The sequence below is a fragment of the Perca flavescens genome, chromosome 13 (assembly GCF_004354835.1).
Source record: "Perca flavescens isolate YP-PL-M2 chromosome 13, PFLA_1.0, whole genome shotgun sequence".
NCBI classification, from domain to species: Eukaryota; Metazoa; Chordata; class Actinopteri; order Perciformes; family Percidae; genus Perca; species Perca flavescens.
Genome location: NC_041343.1, coordinates 29207277 through 29226953, shown reverse-complemented (window position 1 = coordinate 29226953; position 19677 = coordinate 29207277). Strand labels below are relative to the sequence as shown.

The 19677-nt window shown below is 40.4% G+C and overlaps 1 protein-coding gene across 2 annotated transcripts in view; it reads right to left on the bottom strand.

Annotated features, from left to right (window-relative positions):
• Window positions 1-5594: 5594 nt before the first annotated feature.
• dbn1 (drebrin 1) overlaps window positions 5595-19677 on the bottom strand; it is a 154936-nt gene continuing 140853 nt past the window's right edge. For both annotated transcript variants that reach the window (XM_028596220.1, XM_028596221.1), the window contains exons 11-14: window positions 10161-10286; window positions 8147-8622; window positions 7936-8035; window positions 5595-7345 (exon numbers count right to left, since the gene is read on the bottom strand). In XM_028596220.1, coding sequence (XP_028452021.1) covers window positions 7290-7345; window positions 7936-8035; window positions 8147-8622; window positions 10161-10286 — 758 coding nt within the window. In that variant the 3' untranslated portion in view covers window positions 5595-7289. The remainder of the gene's footprint in view (window positions 7346-7935; window positions 8036-8146; window positions 8623-10160; window positions 10287-19677) is intronic.

Below are 19677 nucleotides of genomic sequence, written 5' to 3'. Positions count from 1 at the left end.
GTAATTTGGGATGCGGATGAGAGAGTGCTTCAGCATTTCAACCATGATTTCAACACATCAATAACTCTCTTGCACACATATTGCCAGCGTGCCATTGGTTAAGGTTCCCGCGTGCCCATGGTGGCACGCGTGCCTGAGGTTGCCGACGCCTGTTCTAAAGTCATCCTCCCTCTAGACCTAACATTTAGGCCCGGTTTACACGTACATGGTTATTTGGAAAAACAGAGATATTTCCCTTCATTTGTGTCCTACACGCAAATGGAGAATTCGCCTCTGAAAAAGAGTCTTTCTAAAAACTCCGGCCAGAGTGGAGATTTTGGAAAACTTCACGTTTGCATGTAAACTGAAACAAACAGAGGTTTGTCAGCATTCTGATTGGCTAACGTGGGCTTGAGCTTCTTGTTACACTGCCACCTACAGGTTTGGCATGCTCTTGACGGCATGCATATATATATGCATACATATATATATATATATATATATATATATATATATATATATATATATATATATATATATATATATATATGGCTACGTGTAAACAAACACTTTCCTGAAAATTGACAGGTGTGCACGATGTTATTTTTGAAACTGGAGAGGTTGAAATGTCTGTTTATGAAAATAGCTGCCCACATGTAAACGTAGTTTACCAAACTGATTCATTGGACAATCTTAGGCGTATTCCCTTTGTCTAATCTGTTTATTTCCATCATTTATTCTAGTCTGCAAGGGTTTTATATTGAAATGTTAACTTGATGTATGTACCCTTCTTGTAATTGTTTTTTGTTGAATTGTAAATTTGATATTTGGACCTTTTATGTTCTTATTTTGTTTTGTGTCAGCAGTAGGAAAGTGTTTAGTTAAAATGAGTCTCAATAATCCTATAACGGATGGGCCATGTAAGCAGCCAGACAGGAAACCCCCAATTCAGTTATTCATTTCCATCTGCCAGCCTAATCACAGTTAACAATATGTTAGATTAGTACAGGTGGTTTCAGATATACTCCTTTCAATGCATCACAGCTTGATGTGATCCAGATAGTCAGCCTTTTTCACAGCACACAGTTTGACATGTCACAGTAGGAAAGGCACAGGTGTGTATAATCTAATTAATGAGCCATGCTTTGATTCCAGGCTCCTGGTATTGTGCATGCTGGCTGACAGATCTGAACCATCGTTAGCATTACTAGTAACACCTGTGCTTTTCCTACTATGACAAAATCTTGTCTTGTCTTTTTAAAGCTTTAGTGCGTAACTTTTTGATATTAATGAACTTCCGTTACATTCAAACCATTGCCTAATGAGTAGCAACAAAGCTAATTAAGACTATCAGCTCCACACAACTCTCTCTGGATTTCTCAGTATGACTGTTGTCGTCCGGCGACTTTTGCGTGCAGAAATTCGAGTGAAGATAATGACCTCTTCTGAAGAGTCCATTGTGTGTTTTTAATCCTCATTGGCTACTAGCAACTGCATAGAGGAGGGGGAGCGAATGCGCGATTACAGAAGGCTTGTGTCATGTGGATGCAACATGTTGTCATTACTTAGAATTCCTCATGGAGGCGACAGAAACTACGCACTATAGCTTTAAATAAAAAAGAATTACATCAAAAATGCATTTTCTGTTTCTCATTGGCCTACATACTGAACTCAACATATGGGTTAATTTGATGTAATTTGAGTAATTTACACGAGTTAATAACAATGTCTGTTAGAACGAGATCATTTTCTTCATTGTAAGACCGGACAAACATCCTCTCAGAGTGGCAGTGCAGAGGAAGTCCAGCAGTGGAAAGGAAATACAATGGCCCCATCTAGTGGTGTAGATATGAACTACACTTCCTTTCTTTTTAGAAAGGAAGCCTCTGACCACCAACACAGGTGATTTCAGTTATTGTGGCTGATCAGACCTCTGCTCAAGTTGAAGGTGGGCTGGAACTTGGGTTTTGCTGGGTATTTAGTTATTAAATCTGTTATACTAACAAGAATGGTAAAGGTGCCATTTTTCCTGCATGTCTTGTCTTAAAACACATTTTTATTCTTTGTTGTATGATTTAGTTTAGGGACATTTGTATAGAAGTGTGTTGTTTGTATGATGTTCATTGTGTCTATATTTGTAGTGTCTTCCTTTTTATAACATAATATAACTTTGTACAAATAAAACTGTGTTCTCGTCTTGTACAGCTATTGATAAGGTTTGGTAAGATTAGGGAAGGGGAATGTGGTTTAAAATGACCACATTGTTAAGGTTAAGAGACCTTCATCTTCATGCTTACAATAATAACCATGTGATTAATGTTAGGGAATGTGACTTCCTCCTTTATTCCTGATAGATATGGATAGTCAAGCTTTGTCAGCTTAAACATGCTGTTTTTGGGCATTTGCTGACATCTGATGCTGTCCTTTTTCTTGGGAGGACATTCTCAAATATCAGTTAAATGCCTTAAAAGTGAATACATAAATTACACGCTGCAATCAATTTACTTGTGTTGTCAAAACAAGGGTTAATACAGCACCTTAGTGCTCGTTTGTACAGCATTTTGGACAGCTTAAACTGTGTTTAAATGTGCTCTAGAAATACACTTTACTTCCTTACTTTACAAGAGACAGGGTATAGAGAGCAATTCTCAACAAAGTAAACGGAAGTACATAACCCTTGTGTGGTCCTTCGGGTCCTGGTGACCCGAAGGACCACACAAGGGTTATGTACTTCCAAGCAACAAACAACACAACACACCTTGCTTACCCCTGGAAGTTGTGGTTCCAGTGATTTAAACTCAAGTTCCCCCAACGACCATTAGATGTCACTGAAAAGAGGACCTCTGACTGTATTGAAGTGAATATGGAAGGAAAACAATTTTTCCAAATAGGAATTAAAAACATTTCTTTACCAAAATGCGTCAGAGCTGATGTCACTGATGTTTGTCTTGGTGGTGATTTTGAAAATAATTGTTCCATATTTACCTTTTAATGACAGTTAAAAAATTTGCATCTCATTTTATTTACTTAAACTAAAACTACTGGAACGTTCTTTAGCTCAACGTTTTAAACAGCGGCAGTGCTGGGATTGTGAGACCCTGAACAACAGATGATGTGGTCCTGATGGCATCATCGGCCTGCGACCTTCAGCACTCACTGGATCGGTTAGCCGCCGAGTGTGAAGCAGTTGGGATGAGGATCAGCACCTCTAAATCTGAGGCCATGGTTCTCAGCAGGAAACCGATGGAGTGCCTTCTCCGGGTAGGGAATGAGTCCTTACCCCAAGTGAAGGAGTTCAAGTACCTTGGGGTTTTGTTCGCGAGCGAGGGGACAATGGAGCGGGAGATTGGTCGGAGAATCGGCGCAGCAGGGCGGTATTGCATTCAATTTATCGAACCGTTGTGACGAAAAGAGAGCTGAGCCAGAAGGCAAAGCTCTCAATCTACCGGTCAGTTTTCCTTCTTTCCCTCACCTATGGTCACGAAGGCTGGGTCATGACCGAAAGAACGAGATCCAGGGTACAAGTGGCCGTTTGACTTGCTGTTTTTTAAGTTAGTAATACTCAATGTGATAAAGGCAATCAGCAACAAATATTTTAAGTTTGGAGGTGAAGGATTTTTAGTTTTATGACGATGCTGTTGAGTCACGGTTAATTAAAACGATTGAACGAAACTAATACATTCTAAGTTTAGTCAACGTGAAATGCTGAGTTTTTAAAATTATTCAGTTATGTTAATTTAATATTTTTGAGTTATATATACTGATTATACATATTCAATATGGATATTTCTTCACTAATTGAGTCTCATTTTAAAAGATTTAACACAATTTAGATGATGTTGGATGTGAGCACATCCTCTTCCCGTCACCTGATCATTCAGGATGCAAAGGATGAAATCAAACCGGCTCCCCAAAAACAGTAAGTATGGAGTTAAATATCTCTCATTAAGTTTGTGTGAACAGATTGACAAAATGTGTAATCTGTAAATATAAAACAAAGTCCACAAATAGTGGAAGTTATACAAAAAAAATCTGTTAGTGCATAACACACATTTACAAATAAATGAAAAGCATTTGTGAACATCTTCCTAACATTTGCAACTTTCAAATCGAGGCGTAAAATTGAGATCCACAAATGCCTTTTTGATTCACACTAAAAATAATAACTGGATTCACAAATGTCCATTTGAAAGTTGCAAATGTTAGGAAGATTTTTTATTTTTTATGTAAATGTAATGTACTTACAGGTATATGTTTTTATCTGTGGAACTTGTTTGTGTATTTACTGATCTGTTTTTAGGTTTGGAAATTATTTTTGTGAGTTTACAAATCTTATTTTTGTAATTGTGGAATGTTTTATGTTTACAGATTACACATTTACACACACACATTTGTTCACACAAACTTAATGAGACATATCTCATCCCATACTCCAGGATCAGCTGTTCTGTGAATGAACAAGCCAAATAATCTGCAGATGAACACACACAGTATCCTGATGCTCTAAACACACACACACACACACACACACACACACACACACACACACACACACACACACACAGTGTTATTATTGCCTAGGAGTTTTTTATTTTCTACAGGAATTTACAGCAAAAAAAGACTAACACAGTTGTTGCTAATATTCAAAAAGGTCCCAATAATCAATTCTAGCACACTTTTTGACAGGTATTAAAAACACACACACCTCCCGTACGTCTCGGCCCGCCCCACCTCTCACTCCAGTTTCCAGGGCAACTAAATATTGCATCATTAAAAAATAAAAAATAAAATACATATGGTACTTTTTGCATTGGCACAGAACAAAAGCAGTCGGGCAGCAGGCGTGGGTCAGAGAGGATTACTTTTAGTGTTTGATTTAAGCTGCTTGGAGGAAAGTTGTCACATGTTGGACCGCTGAAATGTTCTGGTATTTGTTGTCTGTTGGTGAATCGCTCCCACCTTGACTAACTGCAGCAAAGTTTCTTTTTAAATGCGGTTATGTTGGCTGAGCACCTTTTTGTCTTTTTTTTTCCCACAGGGCTACTTCTTAAGTTTTCTAATTTATCGTCTACTTAGACTTCCATTTCTGCTCATCAGCTCGGTGCCCAACCCCTTCTGGATCTCCTCATTTTCTTCACGCTGCAGAAATGATACATACATTCACGTTTGACTTTAGCACGTTTATGTGTTATATAGGTCTGGTTCCATAAGAGAAAATACAGATCCAGGTAAAATGATAAAGTGATTAGTCCGATTAGTCTCGCATTGCCAGACCATCCTCCACAGCGTTGCGGAAGAGGGTCTGGCTAGTCCACACAGCATTCCGGAATGGGAGGAAAACGTGCTCTGGTTTATTGGCATTTCTTTAAACCAATCACAATCGTTACTGGCGGTGCTAAGCGCCGGACGGAGAGCTACGGTGCCGCTGCAAAATGGCCTCGGGAAGGAACTTGTTTTGGTGGAATGTGTGTACGTTCAAAAGTTGTTTTAGTCGTGCAACAGAAAACTCAGATTGGACAGATAGTCTAGCTAGCTGTCTGGATTTACCCTGCAGAGATCTGAGGAGCAGTTAACCATAGTCCTCAGAAATCCACCAGAGGTTAGAATTACAACACAAAGAAAGAGGAAGGAAACGGACATCCGGCGGATTTTCCGGTGGCATCGGAGCAATCCTGGAAGTGGAACGTTGTTGATATCGACTACCCTCTGATGGTCAAAGTCAAAGCAGAAGAGGCTAAGATATGTGAACTTTTATTCCCTAGCAGTGGTGGAGGAAGGATTCAGACACTACTGTGAATTTTATGGTTATTGATTGCTGTAATAGTTCTTCCTGTCGATAATGGCTGTGAAGAGATCGCTCTACAAACTTTTGGGATCTATGAATAAAATGGACTTGATTTGACATCTCACTTGACACAATCAAATCCGTAGTGACGTGATAGATCGTAAACATCTGGTTCTCCATGCAGATTTAAAAAGAAAAGTTGTGTGGCCCGTGTTTGCTTCTAGCCGTTTCATCCCACCCTCCCTCTGTCATGGATGTCCGGATGAGTGGGACAGTAAGTCCTAACTGCCAGAAATAAACATTAAACTGATTAAAATTAGAAAAGGCAGGGCATCCTGCCTCTCAAACCTCCTACACTCTGAACACAATCTGTGCCCACTGCCCACATTATAAAGGGCCTTGTGAAAAAGTCTCATTTTTAGCTTTTGAAGAATCATACAAAGGAGTCATTGTTTTTCTTCCTACTGTGCACAAGCTAAAGGTTCATTACCTTAAAGCCACACTCTCCTAAAAAAACTGTTAACACTTGGAAAAATATCTACAGTATATTCATCTAGGTGAGATGCAAAAACAAGGCTTATTATTTTGCTTGTGTAAATATATACGTGGGGTAAAAATTATGAATTTTATGGAACCAGAGGGAAGGGTTTGATTGAGAAGCTGCAGTTCATTTACAGGGGAGGCAGAAGAAGAAATCAAAGTGCACTGAAAAAGCGTACAGATTTACAAGCCATTTAATCTTGAATTCAGTCTTAAAAATCATACAAAAGGAGCGAAAAAAGGTTAAAAAACGAGCCACAGTTTGACTCGTTTCAGGAATTTCATCTTGAGAATGGATATGGTTTCTTCAGGATCGCATCAACTGTAAGTGACAGAGGTTCAGATACACCAGAATAAATTAAATGTTTCACCTTTTTTTTCCCCCAATAAAGCGAGGGCTGAATCCAAGATTAACTGACTTGCCGAGGTGAATATTTCTGGATATTTTGGGAGGAAGGCAGAAGGAAGGAGGGAGGTGAAAAAGAGGTAAGAAAAGAAACAGAGTGAAGAGATATACATGGCAGCTGTAATGATCCACCGTATTAGTTTTATAGGGTGTTATTAAAGCACTACAAACTAAGTGTGTCGGCTGCCTGCCACACACTGGGCTCCATTGTGTCTAAAATGCAGCAGTGCGCTACGTAATGTGTAATAAATCATTTACAAACAAAAGTCCCTCCCAGCTTCCAGCTATTACATCTGCATAGCAAAAAAAAAAAAAAAAAAAAAAAAATAAATAAAATAACAAACACACAGAAAAACCCATAACCGAGCCTTTAACGATACCTTTTACTTTTTCTCGGTGGCTACTGTTTTGTTTTCCTCTAAAAGATAATACAGAAGTACTTTTGATGCAAGATTTGTTATTATTATTTTTGTTTGTTTGTTGGCGTTTTGTTTTTTAGAAAAAAAAAAAAAAATCAGTTTCTTCATGAAGCGCACTTCCTACTTCCTCTTGGTCCGGTGGTCGTTTCTGATTGGCCGGTTAGTCATCGTCATCGTCAACCACGGGGTCCGTGTCCCAGCACGTAATGTCAATCTCTGAGAACACACACACACACACACACACACACACACACACACACACACACACACACACACACACACACACATTGATTTTATTCTGTAAAAGATAACTTTGATGTCATGATTTAGATGATAGAGAAAAGGTTTTTCTAATATTTAGCCTACCCTCATGGCTATAAATGGGATGGACGCAATAATAGAAACACCCATAAGTGAGTGGCTGCATTATGCATATGTTTCAGGAGGTAGAGCCAGTGTCGTCCACTAATCAAAAAATCGGCGGCTGGATCCCTGGCTCCATTTCCAGTCTGCATGCCGAATCTTGGGCAAGACACAGAACCCCAAATAGATCCCATGTGTGAATGATTAGAAACTGACAAGCAGACTGGCAGCCTCTCCAATCGCTGTATGAATATGTGAATGGGTAAATGTGGCATGTGGTGTAGATAAACATGGAGGAGTGTTGAGTTTGCATAAACTAAAGGAACAGGGGTGAATAATTACTCATATATACAGTATGTTACAAATTAAAAGCCCTGGTGTTGATTATTACATTATAATATTTAACAATGTATAGTCATTTTCTTTTCAGACAAGTATCTCACCTGGTGGCTTGTTATAAAAGACCGGCGCAGGTTTAGCTGAGGACTCCTCTGTTTGGCCAAATTCTTCCTCCTGTGATTGGCTGAAATAGCCCTCACTGGCCTGTAAGAACCGACAGACGGGCAGAGGGAGAAGGAAAACAACTTATTTACAAAGAAAAAGAGAGAAAACTCTTTTTGAATGCACAGCAGGGGCATTATTAACCTGTCTGACCTGAGTGCCTTCTTTCAGCAGTGTCTCGCCATTGGTCAACAGCAGCTGAACATCATCCAGCTCCTTCCCCTCCGCGGACGCATGCTGCAGTGCATGCTGGTAGCTGAGGGTCATCTGGTCAGGGCCTGTCACGTCCACAAGGCTGGCGGGGTCGTCCTCGGCGACGGTGGCCGAGCAGAAGGTCCCGTCCACCATGTCGTCGAAGCTGAGGAGGGGCTGAGGCTTGGCGCTGGTGGCGGAGGCGCTGGGCGGGGCAGCGTCGCCCATCAGGTCCACCAGATCGGAGGACCCGGAGGTCTGGGAGGGGTTGGGGGGAGGGCCAGAGCTACTGTCCCACAGGTTGACCAGGCTGTCCGTCCCGGACTCCCACACAGAGAAGTCGGAGGAGTCGCGGGCCTGCGGGGCCACGCTCTGCACGGGCTTGGCGGAGGCCGACTCCTTGACCGGCGCCTTCTGCTCCTGCTTCGTCACCGAATCTGGAGAAAACAAGCAATACGCCAATTCAATGAGAATTTTTCTTAACACAGTCAACAATTGATTTGATGATGTGCAGGTTAAAGGTATAGTGGAGGATTTTCCCGAATTTTAGAAAAGAACCGCCCTCTGTACTTTTTGAAAAAATGCACATGCGCAACACTCTGCCTGCTTCCGAGAGGGAAGGCCTATTAAACGTGTGCACGAGAGTGCGCCGTTTACAAGTTGCTGTCGGCATGGCTCATACAAGCCTACTTTCCAAAAGAAGATTTGCACTTTTTCACAAATTGAGATGTTTACCGTGTGTGCGCGGTGCGTGACTTATGCCAGGGCTAGCATCGCAAATCATAGCTTACATCAACTTCTACTAGCAGTGATTTTAAATGGATTTCTCCAAATAGCATGCCAAACTTTACATGTGGAGTAGAAACTTCACGACTGAGGCATCAGTGGGAAGCCCAACCTGTGCTTTTAGCGCACGCCAGCGTTTGAAATATTCTCCCAAAAGCTTCAATGCTTCAATGAATGGCTGAAACCGTAGCTCAAGCTCACAATATATATACACCTGAAAGCTAGGGACGTGCACGTACGACGGCCTTACGTAAACATATCACCAGAATGATTGACAACTAGGAGGACCAATAGTCTTGATGATCCACCCGGAAAAAGAAAATCATCCACACATACCTTTAATTAACCCTCAGAGCCCAAGTTTGTCGCATACAACAAGGTTTAGGGTCAGGGTTAGGGTTAGGGGTTACATTAAAGGTGCCGTAGGTGGGATTGCGAAGATCCAGGACTTAGCCAAAAAATTGGACATCGACAACTTCTCAGACCCTCCCCCCTTTCCGCTAAAGCCCAAAATGGGAGAATGAATGTGTGTGCATGAGCAGTGATTGACACGCAGTTAGACACCCCAAATATGACAGAAAGTTAGTTTTATAAGTCTTACCTACTGCATCTTTCAGTAATATTTCTGGATCTTGACTCCCAAGACATAGAACTGTTTTAGACAACAAAAATGCTGGTGTAGCATTGCTGTATGTGTGATATCAATAAATATGGCATTACTGTTTTGGGGATTGGCATAAGTGAATGTCATGAGGGCAAAAACATCCAGACTTTTTTTGAAGAAATGTATATAATTTGTCCACTGTGTTAGTTATAATGTTAACTTTTCCACTGTATGACTCCCAAGACATAGAACTGTGTTAGACAACAAAAATGCGTGTGTAGCATTGCTGTGTGTGAGATATCAATAAATACTGTATCTGTGAGATTCAATTTCAGGTTTATTTTTTCATTTGTGTTTATGGTCCCATAACTTCTTTTTTGTACATTCAAGTGACATCACTGCAGCACAAATAGTCTAATAGCCCAGTTTGTCCTGAAAAAAATATGTTTATAGATTGACTGTGCACTACAGGGTTGTTATACAAACCAATGTTTAAATGTTAACTGGATTAAATTTGGTTGAAGGATACTTCTAACATTTGTTTTAACGGCATTTCGGTGACTATATTTCAACTCTCACTCTTACCCCACTCGTCTCTGCAGTCCTCCTCCTCCCTGCAGAAGTCCTCTTTGATGGACGTGGTGACTATTTTAGGAATGGGCGACACCGCGGCCATGTTGTGCTCTGTGCTTGCTTCATCGACATCGTCCCCTAGTGGGGAAAGAATAGCACAACAACATCTAAAAAGGTACAAAGCGAAAAAATCCTCGGATATAAAAATTACACTCACGAACCAGATGTATTGCTCTACTGTAACACAGAATGCTTAACTGAACCGGTGTTTTTTGCAGTTTGTTGTGCCAAAACACTGCAGAATTTTGGGAATAATGGACAGCCAATTTATTTTTGGTAAGTCTACTTAGGTTAAAAGGGGTTTTCTTCTTTGAAAGTAGTCTGAATCAAAGGATGCCGATAAGAGGCTGATACTCCAGTCACATCCTGTGTTACTTCAACACATTCAACACTGTACACAGTAATCACATCACTTTTTCCGCCACAAGACCAGCAAACAGACAGATACGGTCACTGAGCCAATCACTCTTCGTGGATGGGACTGAAATTGGAGACATTACCATGCTTTGTCAGACGTAATCCTTAATCACATTCAAAGTTTTATTGTGACGGACATTGTGTAGAGCAAAGTGAAAAACTCCCCCTTTTGCACTTTATTATGTTTGAGGAACAATCTTCCAAAATATGGAAGTTTGATATCCTTTATGCAGCGGTAGTCTGTTTTGAACTTTTTAGCTTTATTTTTAGCCACACTAGCAGCTGGTCTCGAGGTATGGCAATGTCAATCTGCAGATCTGTCAGTCCACCACTTTGATTCAGATTGAAATATCACATATACATCAAATGGATTCATTTATATGAATTTTGGTCCAGAAATATCCCGTGTCCAGGATGAATCTTAATGACTTTGGTGATCCCCTCACTTTTCATTTAGTGCCACAGGCAGATCGATGCTTTTTTTACATATCCAGTTAAATATTTCATGATCTACAAAATGGATTGGCACACATTTTGGTACAGGCAGTTATGGTCCCCAGAGGATGTATCATAAATACTTTGGTGATCCTCTGACCTTTCTTCTAGCGCCACCATGAGGTTCACATTTGTGGTCTTGAGTGAAATGTCTCGAGAACTATTGGATGGATTGCCATGAAATTTGGTAGAGTCATTCATGTTCCCCTCAGGATGGATCCCAAAGACTTTGGTGATCCTCAGACTTTTCACCTATACACCATGATTGGTTTATGACCAAATATCTGCAAAACTAATGGCATTTCCATCAGCCTCAGCTGTACTTTCTCTTAAGTGCTAATTAGCAAATGCTGACAATTTACCTGCTAAACATCAGCATGTTAGCATTCAGCATAAATAACCGCTGTGCCTAAGTACAGCCTTGCAGAGCCGCTCGCATGGTTGTAAACTTTTAATCATCAAAGAGTGGCTTTGTTGCTTTGTCTTATTTGGCGTGAGATTTGTGGCTGAAAGCAAACATCTGACGTGGTAACCCCGTCTTATGCAGAACTGCAGTGTAAGACATAAGTGCAACAAGCCAAGGGGGCATTGCTATGTGACCCTTGTCAATTGATCGTATATAGCACACACTGGACATAGCATACAGACAGAAAAAGTACCGCAAATTGATATTGGTAAATAGGACAGTGGCATATTCAGGGAAAGTTGTCACCAAAACCCAAGACACAATCGCTATGATCCAGCAAGTCATTAAACAGCCATAAAATATCCTCAAGATAACAATCATTAGTATGCCATTGATGCATATGGACACCCTGTGGGCGAGTCACAGTCCCAATACTGACACATTCAGGAATACAACTCATTATGACCAACATCAACACAGTTTCATTTACAGTCAAGAGAATCACTTCCACAATGAAAACATCCCTTTCTCTCAGATGTTTTCGATGATTTCATGCTTCTTGGAGTCATATGTCCTGTTCAGAAACCAGAACGAGATTTCCCGGAGGACACAAACACAATAAACCACAGATGGAGAACAACATTATCACTCTGACTGTAAAAAAAAAAAAAAAGGGCTGACTGAGATCTGTTGAAATGACTAATCACATCCAGCTCAGCGGGGTCTTGCTTGGGTGGGTTCTCCAATTCACCTCATGGCCAAATGCCTGGAGAGGCTTTGAGGGACCAAGGCTCATTGCTGGAAGTAGTGTTTAATACAATCAAACGTTTACTGATAATAGAAACCAGTTTAGAAGATTGAAAACACTCTTTCATATGAAAAAGGAAGGTTTTAAGGAGAACGGTATTTGTTGATGAACTGGTTCTTGGCCCACCCAGCATAATATCTGCCATTACAGCACCTACACGCATGCAAAAACACACACTGCAGATCACAATGGCGGTCTGGATGATTTTGCCCAGTAACTGCAATAATGCTGTTCACTTTCCAAAGCACTTGTTTTAAAGTTTTGATTCCCCAACAACACATTATCTACCTTAACTTTAGTAAGTTATGCAGATACTTTGTTTCTTTTGTCAAGGTTTTGAGATTTCTGCCTCCCACCCCGATAAAATGGAGATGAATGGGCTTTTGTTTGGGAAGCTCGCAGCATCTCACTGATGTGGAGGCCGAAATCTCGGAGAAAGAGGTCTCAAAACCTGCACACAAAAAACCATCTGCATGGACGGATACAACAAAAAGGTCAGTGAGAATATTCTTTTTGTGACACTTAAACTGATAACATTTAGACATTTAGTTGCCTTGATGTTTTGTTAAAGTATATATTTGTTTGGTATGGTAGTTGTGAGAATAACAGTTTGGAAAACACTTTTTGGTTAATGCATTTAGGGAATTTGGAACAATATTTTTATTATTATTATATTATAACACTTCAAACCCAAGAAACCAAGTCAAATTACCATTATTAGAAAAAGATAAGTCTCAGAGGTCTCTTAGATGTTTTTTTTAAAGGAAAAGGTCAATCTAGCAACATAATGTCAGATGTTTGATATGTGTAGTTAATGGGCTAAATCAAACATAATCACTGTAATGATCTTTAAACAGATGCCACAGAGATCCATATTCAGTCACAAGCCAACAAACAGCGGTGGCGACTGACGGATGGCTCGACGACGTCACATACACACATTCGCACACAAACACTCACAGTTTGGTCAGTCGGTCAGGATTTAAAGCAGCGGTGTGTATTTAAGTGTGTGTGTGTGCGCAGGGAGACGATGCAGATCCAGGATCAGAGGCATGAGATTGAGGATCAGAAGAGGAGAGAGGTGATAGAAAACCAGTGAGATTCTGTAGTTAAAGCAACAGCTTGTTCTCCCTGTGAGAAGTAAAATGAACTTGTAGCTGTTTTAAAATTAGAAAACAGAAGAAAAAAAAAAAAAAAACATTCACAAATTTTTTTTTTTTTTTTAACAGCTGACTGGACGACATCTGAAGGATGAAAAACTGGAGGGAGCGACAGACTCAACATCTACAACACAAACCGACAAACAGCTTTATGGTTCACAGCCATAAAGGAGATTTCACTAGCAGTCAGTGAAACGCTTGTGTGCGTGTTAGCCAATTAGCTCATTAGCAAGGAACGTTGCAAGTGCACAACCTAAAAAGGTAGGTGGGTGATGAGATGTTTGAGGCTTGATAGCGACTACCTTGGTTAACAACAACAAAAGGTTTACGGCTCAAAACTGGTGTGTTTTTAATGTCCTGTAGGTCAACGCATTCTCATGAACGGATGAACGATGACATGTATGCACACCAAAATGTACGATATCCTACAAAATTAGGAGAATGCCGGCTGGTTACGAGCTTGATGACGCAGAGCGGCAGTTGCTAGTTGTTTAAGCCGCTACCGAGCTTTGTGACACCGACTAGAGACCTCCGTTGTATCAGCGGTCGTTGGTGGTACAGTTACCCGAAAATAGGTGACTTTGAGCCGGGTACAAAGCACCGCGGGCGGTCGTTTCGGAGGACATTACGGTTAAATTTAGTCCACAAAATATGAGTAACTAGAACAGGAAAGATCATTGTTTGGATTAAAACACTCCTAGGAACACATGTTTCCTGGGTGAAACGCTTTAGTTTTCCCCGGGAAGTGAACTCCGCTCTCTGGCTTGAAAGTCCTGTATGTTAACAATCACACATCCACCGCGTCCTTATGAGGATTTTAGTTTTAGTTAGTATTGATAGAAGCTGAAATATCCATGCTTGAAGGATAACGCTGGCAATGTTTTATAATGTTTTTATTGTCAATAAATTCCACGTTAGGACCAAAACCCATTGTGTGTTAGTCTGTCACCCGATACTTTCTGACTTCCTGTCTGTGGCTCTCAGCTCAAAGCTCATTCGTTGAGAACAAACCTCTTTAGAAACACCTCACATGTATATAGTATTATTTTTAGAAAAAGGTTCAGTCATTTCCTAAAACAGCTGGTCCGTTTTTATCAAGCAAACAAACAAACAGGAGAAAATAGGGCATTTGTTGGGGACTATTTTCAGCGGTGGATTAATCCACATTTGGTGCTCTAGTGAGTGGCAGCAGGACAGTGTGTGTGTGTGTGTGTGTGTGTGTCTGTGTGTGTGACTGAGTGAAAATAAACTACAGTGTGTGTAGTTTAGTAGATACATGATGGTTTGGGGTTCATGGGATTTGTTGACAAGAAAACATTTTTTAACTATCACACGAAATATCCTTCAAAGTATTTCAAATATGAGAATAAGCTACTTTTTGTAACGTGAAGAAGTCAGGGGGAGATGGAAGTTGACGTTCAGTGTTGGTGAACGGAGGGCAGGGGCTGGGGGTGAATTCGGCAGGAGGTGGTGGGAGGGATTTAAGGGTTGGTGCGCAGAAGTGGAGTGCGAAAATGAAAACTGAAATGATGAAAATGCATGTGGACTTAGAAATGTCAGAGAAATGATCTATTTGCTACTGTCTTTGTTTATATTTTGGAAATGTTTAGTTTTGTTGATTTAGACTGGGAACAAAATACTTTAAGTAATCTAAATAATAACGTCTCAGCTGATCCTTGCTGGCAGCTAACCTCACATATCGCGTCGGCTTCGGTTTTCTTCAATGTTACTGTTGAAGTTTGGAGGAAGTCAGCTCTGCTATTTCCCGCTGAAATACACTGCCACACTAATTCCTGATTAATCCAAACACTTTTCCATTTAAAGGACTTTTCCAGAAGTCTTTCTTGTCCCAAATTCAAAGTGTTAATGTTTATTGACTCTCTGTGGTGTATTTGGAGGTTTACTTGCACACTAGTATCCCGATGTGAGCAGGTTTCTGGAGTTTTCTGATCGTGTTTTTGCACGGAAGCATCATATCCTGATTTGGTAAACCTGGATAAGACGTTATTCTGGTTTTGAGAAACAATGGGCCTCATGGAAGAACATTGTCTTCCCTCACTTTTCTTCTCCTTCTGAGAGGTTTGAAAACTCGATTCGTCAAACTCTCTAAACTGAACTAATGTGTTGTAAATAATGGTTTGAACCAGATGAATGCCACCTGTTCATGACATCTGATCATGAGCATAACCCACGCTATCAGGGTTTCTGATCACTAGACATCTTGTTATGTAAAGGATAAAAAAAAATGTTTTTGGCAAAGAAACATTATCTGAAACCAAGATAATGTTATACTCGCGTATACAAGAAGAAAAGAATTGAATATAATGTCAACGTGATCAAAACCAGAATACAATATATGGGATATTAGTGTGCATGGACTCAGTGTCTTCGGAGTCTATTTAATCCCTCACATTTTTAATTCACATGCATTTCATCCTCCATTTTTCGTTTTTTATTTAGGCCCTCCTTTTCTTGAGGAGGGGATTTGTGTGTGGGGAGAGATATTCGATCGAGCTGCTGGTGACCATCTGCCTCCTTCTTCTTCTGCTGTTTATCGGTTATGTGCTGTACCTACCGGCGGCAGCGGCGGGCTGCGTCCGTGCGTGTGGCGGGGTGCGGAGGGGCGAGGCGCCCCAGGGTGGGGGAGTCGGACTGGGGCTGCTGGGACTGTGCTGCTGCTTCAAGAACGGGCTGTCCAAGCGGCCTGGCGGTCAGGAAGACGCGCAGCCACACACACACACACACACACACACACACCAGGACAAGAAGAGTCAAACACACACACAAACACACAAATACATAACAAGGACATGAAGCGACGCACCAGGACAGAGATATGTGGGGAAGACGGACGAGACAGGAAGACAAAGACAAAAAGCAAGAGAGAGAGCGACAGTACAAGGAAGACAGGAGAAGTCAGAGTCAAGAACAAGAAGTTCACCCCAAGAGGGAAAAAAAAAAAAAAAAAAAAAAAAAAAAAAGTAGAAAGCAGAGAGGATTGTGGGAAAGGCAGAGAGACAGGTGGGAACCCATGAAGAGAAAGAGACATGTCCAGAGGTGCCAGAGGAAATGAAAAAAAAAAGTCATTCCACAAAATGAAGAAATCAAAGAGTGGAGGAGTGGATGAATAAATACATGAAGAAGTGAGTGAAGTACGGAAGGTAGGTGAGGATGGTGAACACAAATGAGTGCAGAGGTGGAAGAAGAAAACCGAAAGGGAAAAAAAGAGACAGAAAAAAGAAAGAGAAAAGAAGGAAAGAGAGAGAGAGAGAGGAAAAAAAAGAAAAGTGGTTAGTGCGGCTTTAATCAAACTGAGTGTAGACAGCATGCAGATAGGCAGAAAAGAAATGCTGACGGAGTTTGTTGCTTTTAATCCTCTAACTTCTGTTTCTGCTCCTTTTGAACCAACAAGTTCATATTTCTGAATAATAAATCCCAAGAAAGGAAAACATAATTTTGAGTCACTGAAAACAGAATAAATGTTGGTTTTTGGACGACATGACTTTCCTGCTTCTTGTTGGAGAATAACACATTATAAAGAACTTGGTTATCGTGCTTCACAAAATAATGTTTAATGATTAATGCACCAACCCTACAAAGAATTAGGGTTGGGTACCGTTTAGTTTCTATGATTCCGATGCCGAACCGGTACTTTTAAAACGATTCCGATTCCTAAACCGATTCTTGAAAAACTGAAAAATGACATCAAAGAAATGTTTTTTTTTATTGAAAATTATTTCAATTTAACAATATATTAACGTTATAAAGTACTTAACTCTTGTGTTGTCTTTCCGTCAACCTTTTCATCGTTTTTGACGCCATTTTTTCAGTTTGTTTTTGCTTTTTCCAATGTTTAAAATTTTTCTTTTACACATTTTCAGCGCTTATTTCTACGTCCCATGTTTTGTGATACAAAACAAAAATTTAAAATGGGTCAATTTGACCTGAAGTCAACACAAGGGTTGAATATATAAAAAGTAAACCTAAGTCACCTAACACACAACTGCAAAAATGTAACAAGAAATAACAGTTACACTATTAACAAGTAACAACTCAACAAATACATGTTGAGTTTGTATGCTAACTAAACCAGCTTCAAACTTTAGCAGTTCTTTTGCAGAAAAATGACCATATTTGCCTTCCCTGGCAAGACACGACACCTCTCCTGACTTATGGCTTGTCCTGCACAGGAGAAAACTCAGACGGTGTCGACGTGCTTCCCCCGGACCCCCTTTGCACGTAATCGTTTTTAAACATTTGTTGCATTTTGCGATGTCTGAATCCTTGGCTGTGCAATACAGCTACACTTTCGACCGCTTCGCTTTAGGCATTTTAAATTCACTAAAAGCTAGCTAGCTAACAATAGACAAGCAGAGTAAGTGTAATATGTTTACTAGCAATCACGTGAAGTGAATGGTTAATATGCTTTTACGTTCGTTTTGGTGAGCCCAGAGGGAAAATATGGCATTTTAAAACTAGCCTACATTTACGGTGGCTAGCTAACGGTATACTACAGAGAAAGTGTGATGTTTTTACGGCCGTTTCGGAGCGACAGAGGGAAAATACTTCAGTCGACACTTTAAGTGGAACCGAAATGAGGAACCGAAATTTGCGTTCTAATCCGGTCCGATTCCTACCGGTTGCGTAGGAACTGGTTATAATTCCATAGTGGAACCAGTTTTCGGTCCCCAACCCTACTTAGAATCATATTCAGTTTTCACTGCCAGATTATGACAGATAAAGGTGTATTTAGGCTTTTATTATCTTATCTTTGATCGATGTTCAATTCCAGCATCTTTCTTTGATATTAACTATAACTCAAAAAATACAAAATAATTTCAGCCCTGAAAAAACTCTGCAGACCTTCCTCTCCGACGCAACAACCTCCACCAATCAGAGGGGTAGTAGCCGTTGAGACCTTTAACCGACCTGAATTAAAACGACCTGAGTTTATTACTATGACGTTTTTTTTTATTGTTGTTTACCTTGAAAAGGTACAGTTGACCCCTAAATCAAAAATTGATGTTTTTCCTCTTACTTGTAGTGCTATCTTTCAATGGAGATAGTTTTGGTGTGAGATGCCCAGTGTTGGCTTTTCTCCAATTTAAGAGAACTAGGTGGCACTCGGCTTGTTGAGCTCAAAGCGCCAAAAATACATTTGAAAAACTCTTTCCAGAAATCATGAATTGGTTACTCAATATAATCCACACACCTGGTTGTGGGCAGTTTCGTGTAGGAACTATTTTCTTTCTACTGAACAACATCCACCAACCGTATCACCGTGCAGAGTGAAGCATACGGTAGAAAGAAAATAGTTCCAACATGTGTTTGGATTATCTTGAGTGACCGGGTCATGATTTATGGAAAGAGACATTGCTATATTGGAGAGAAGGCGGACATCTCTACGGGCGATATCTCCAACACTGGGCAACTCACACCACAACTATGTAGACTGATAAATAGCACGACAGGTAGGAGGAAAAATATATATATTTTTTAAAAAGTTATCTAGCAGGAATATGCGCTTGCACATATTTGATTGGCCAACGCAGCGCCTTGCTAGATTACATCACTTTGCGTTGCATCAAAAGTTGAGCCCGGTTCACCTTTGTTGGCGGACGCCCCTGTGTGTTTTCTGTCAGAACTCTCTGAGTGGCAGTGGCCTCATTTAAAAAGAATGTTGTGAATTCTGTTTTTTTTCACGCGGGGCAAAAGTCGGTCCAAACACAGACTCAAGAAGGCTTACGTGGAGTGGGGTTTTCGGGCACAACCTCACCTACTTCAAAGGTGCATAGAGACACATGAAGTATACAGAACTTACTGTATGTGTAGCCTGATTATACGTAGCCTGAGGGGCGAAAAGACTTAGAACTTAGTGCCCGAAAAGCTTATTGAATGCACGGTTAATTAAAGGTGACATAAATGGACTTCTCTCTTCTTAGACAACACACCGGAGGGATTTAAGTTAAGAGAAAATCATCATGAAACTGTGTTCCCCCAGTGGAAATGACATCCTTGCCACTGAGACTTTGACTCTCTGTTTGAAGCAGGGCCACAACAAACACTAAATGCTGCACACAAACATATAACAATGTGAATTCAAATTAAATAACATCAAAAAAAAGCTTAAAGGGTCAACAGCAGCCAACCAACAGCGACAACAGAGATTGTCTGGTGGTTGTA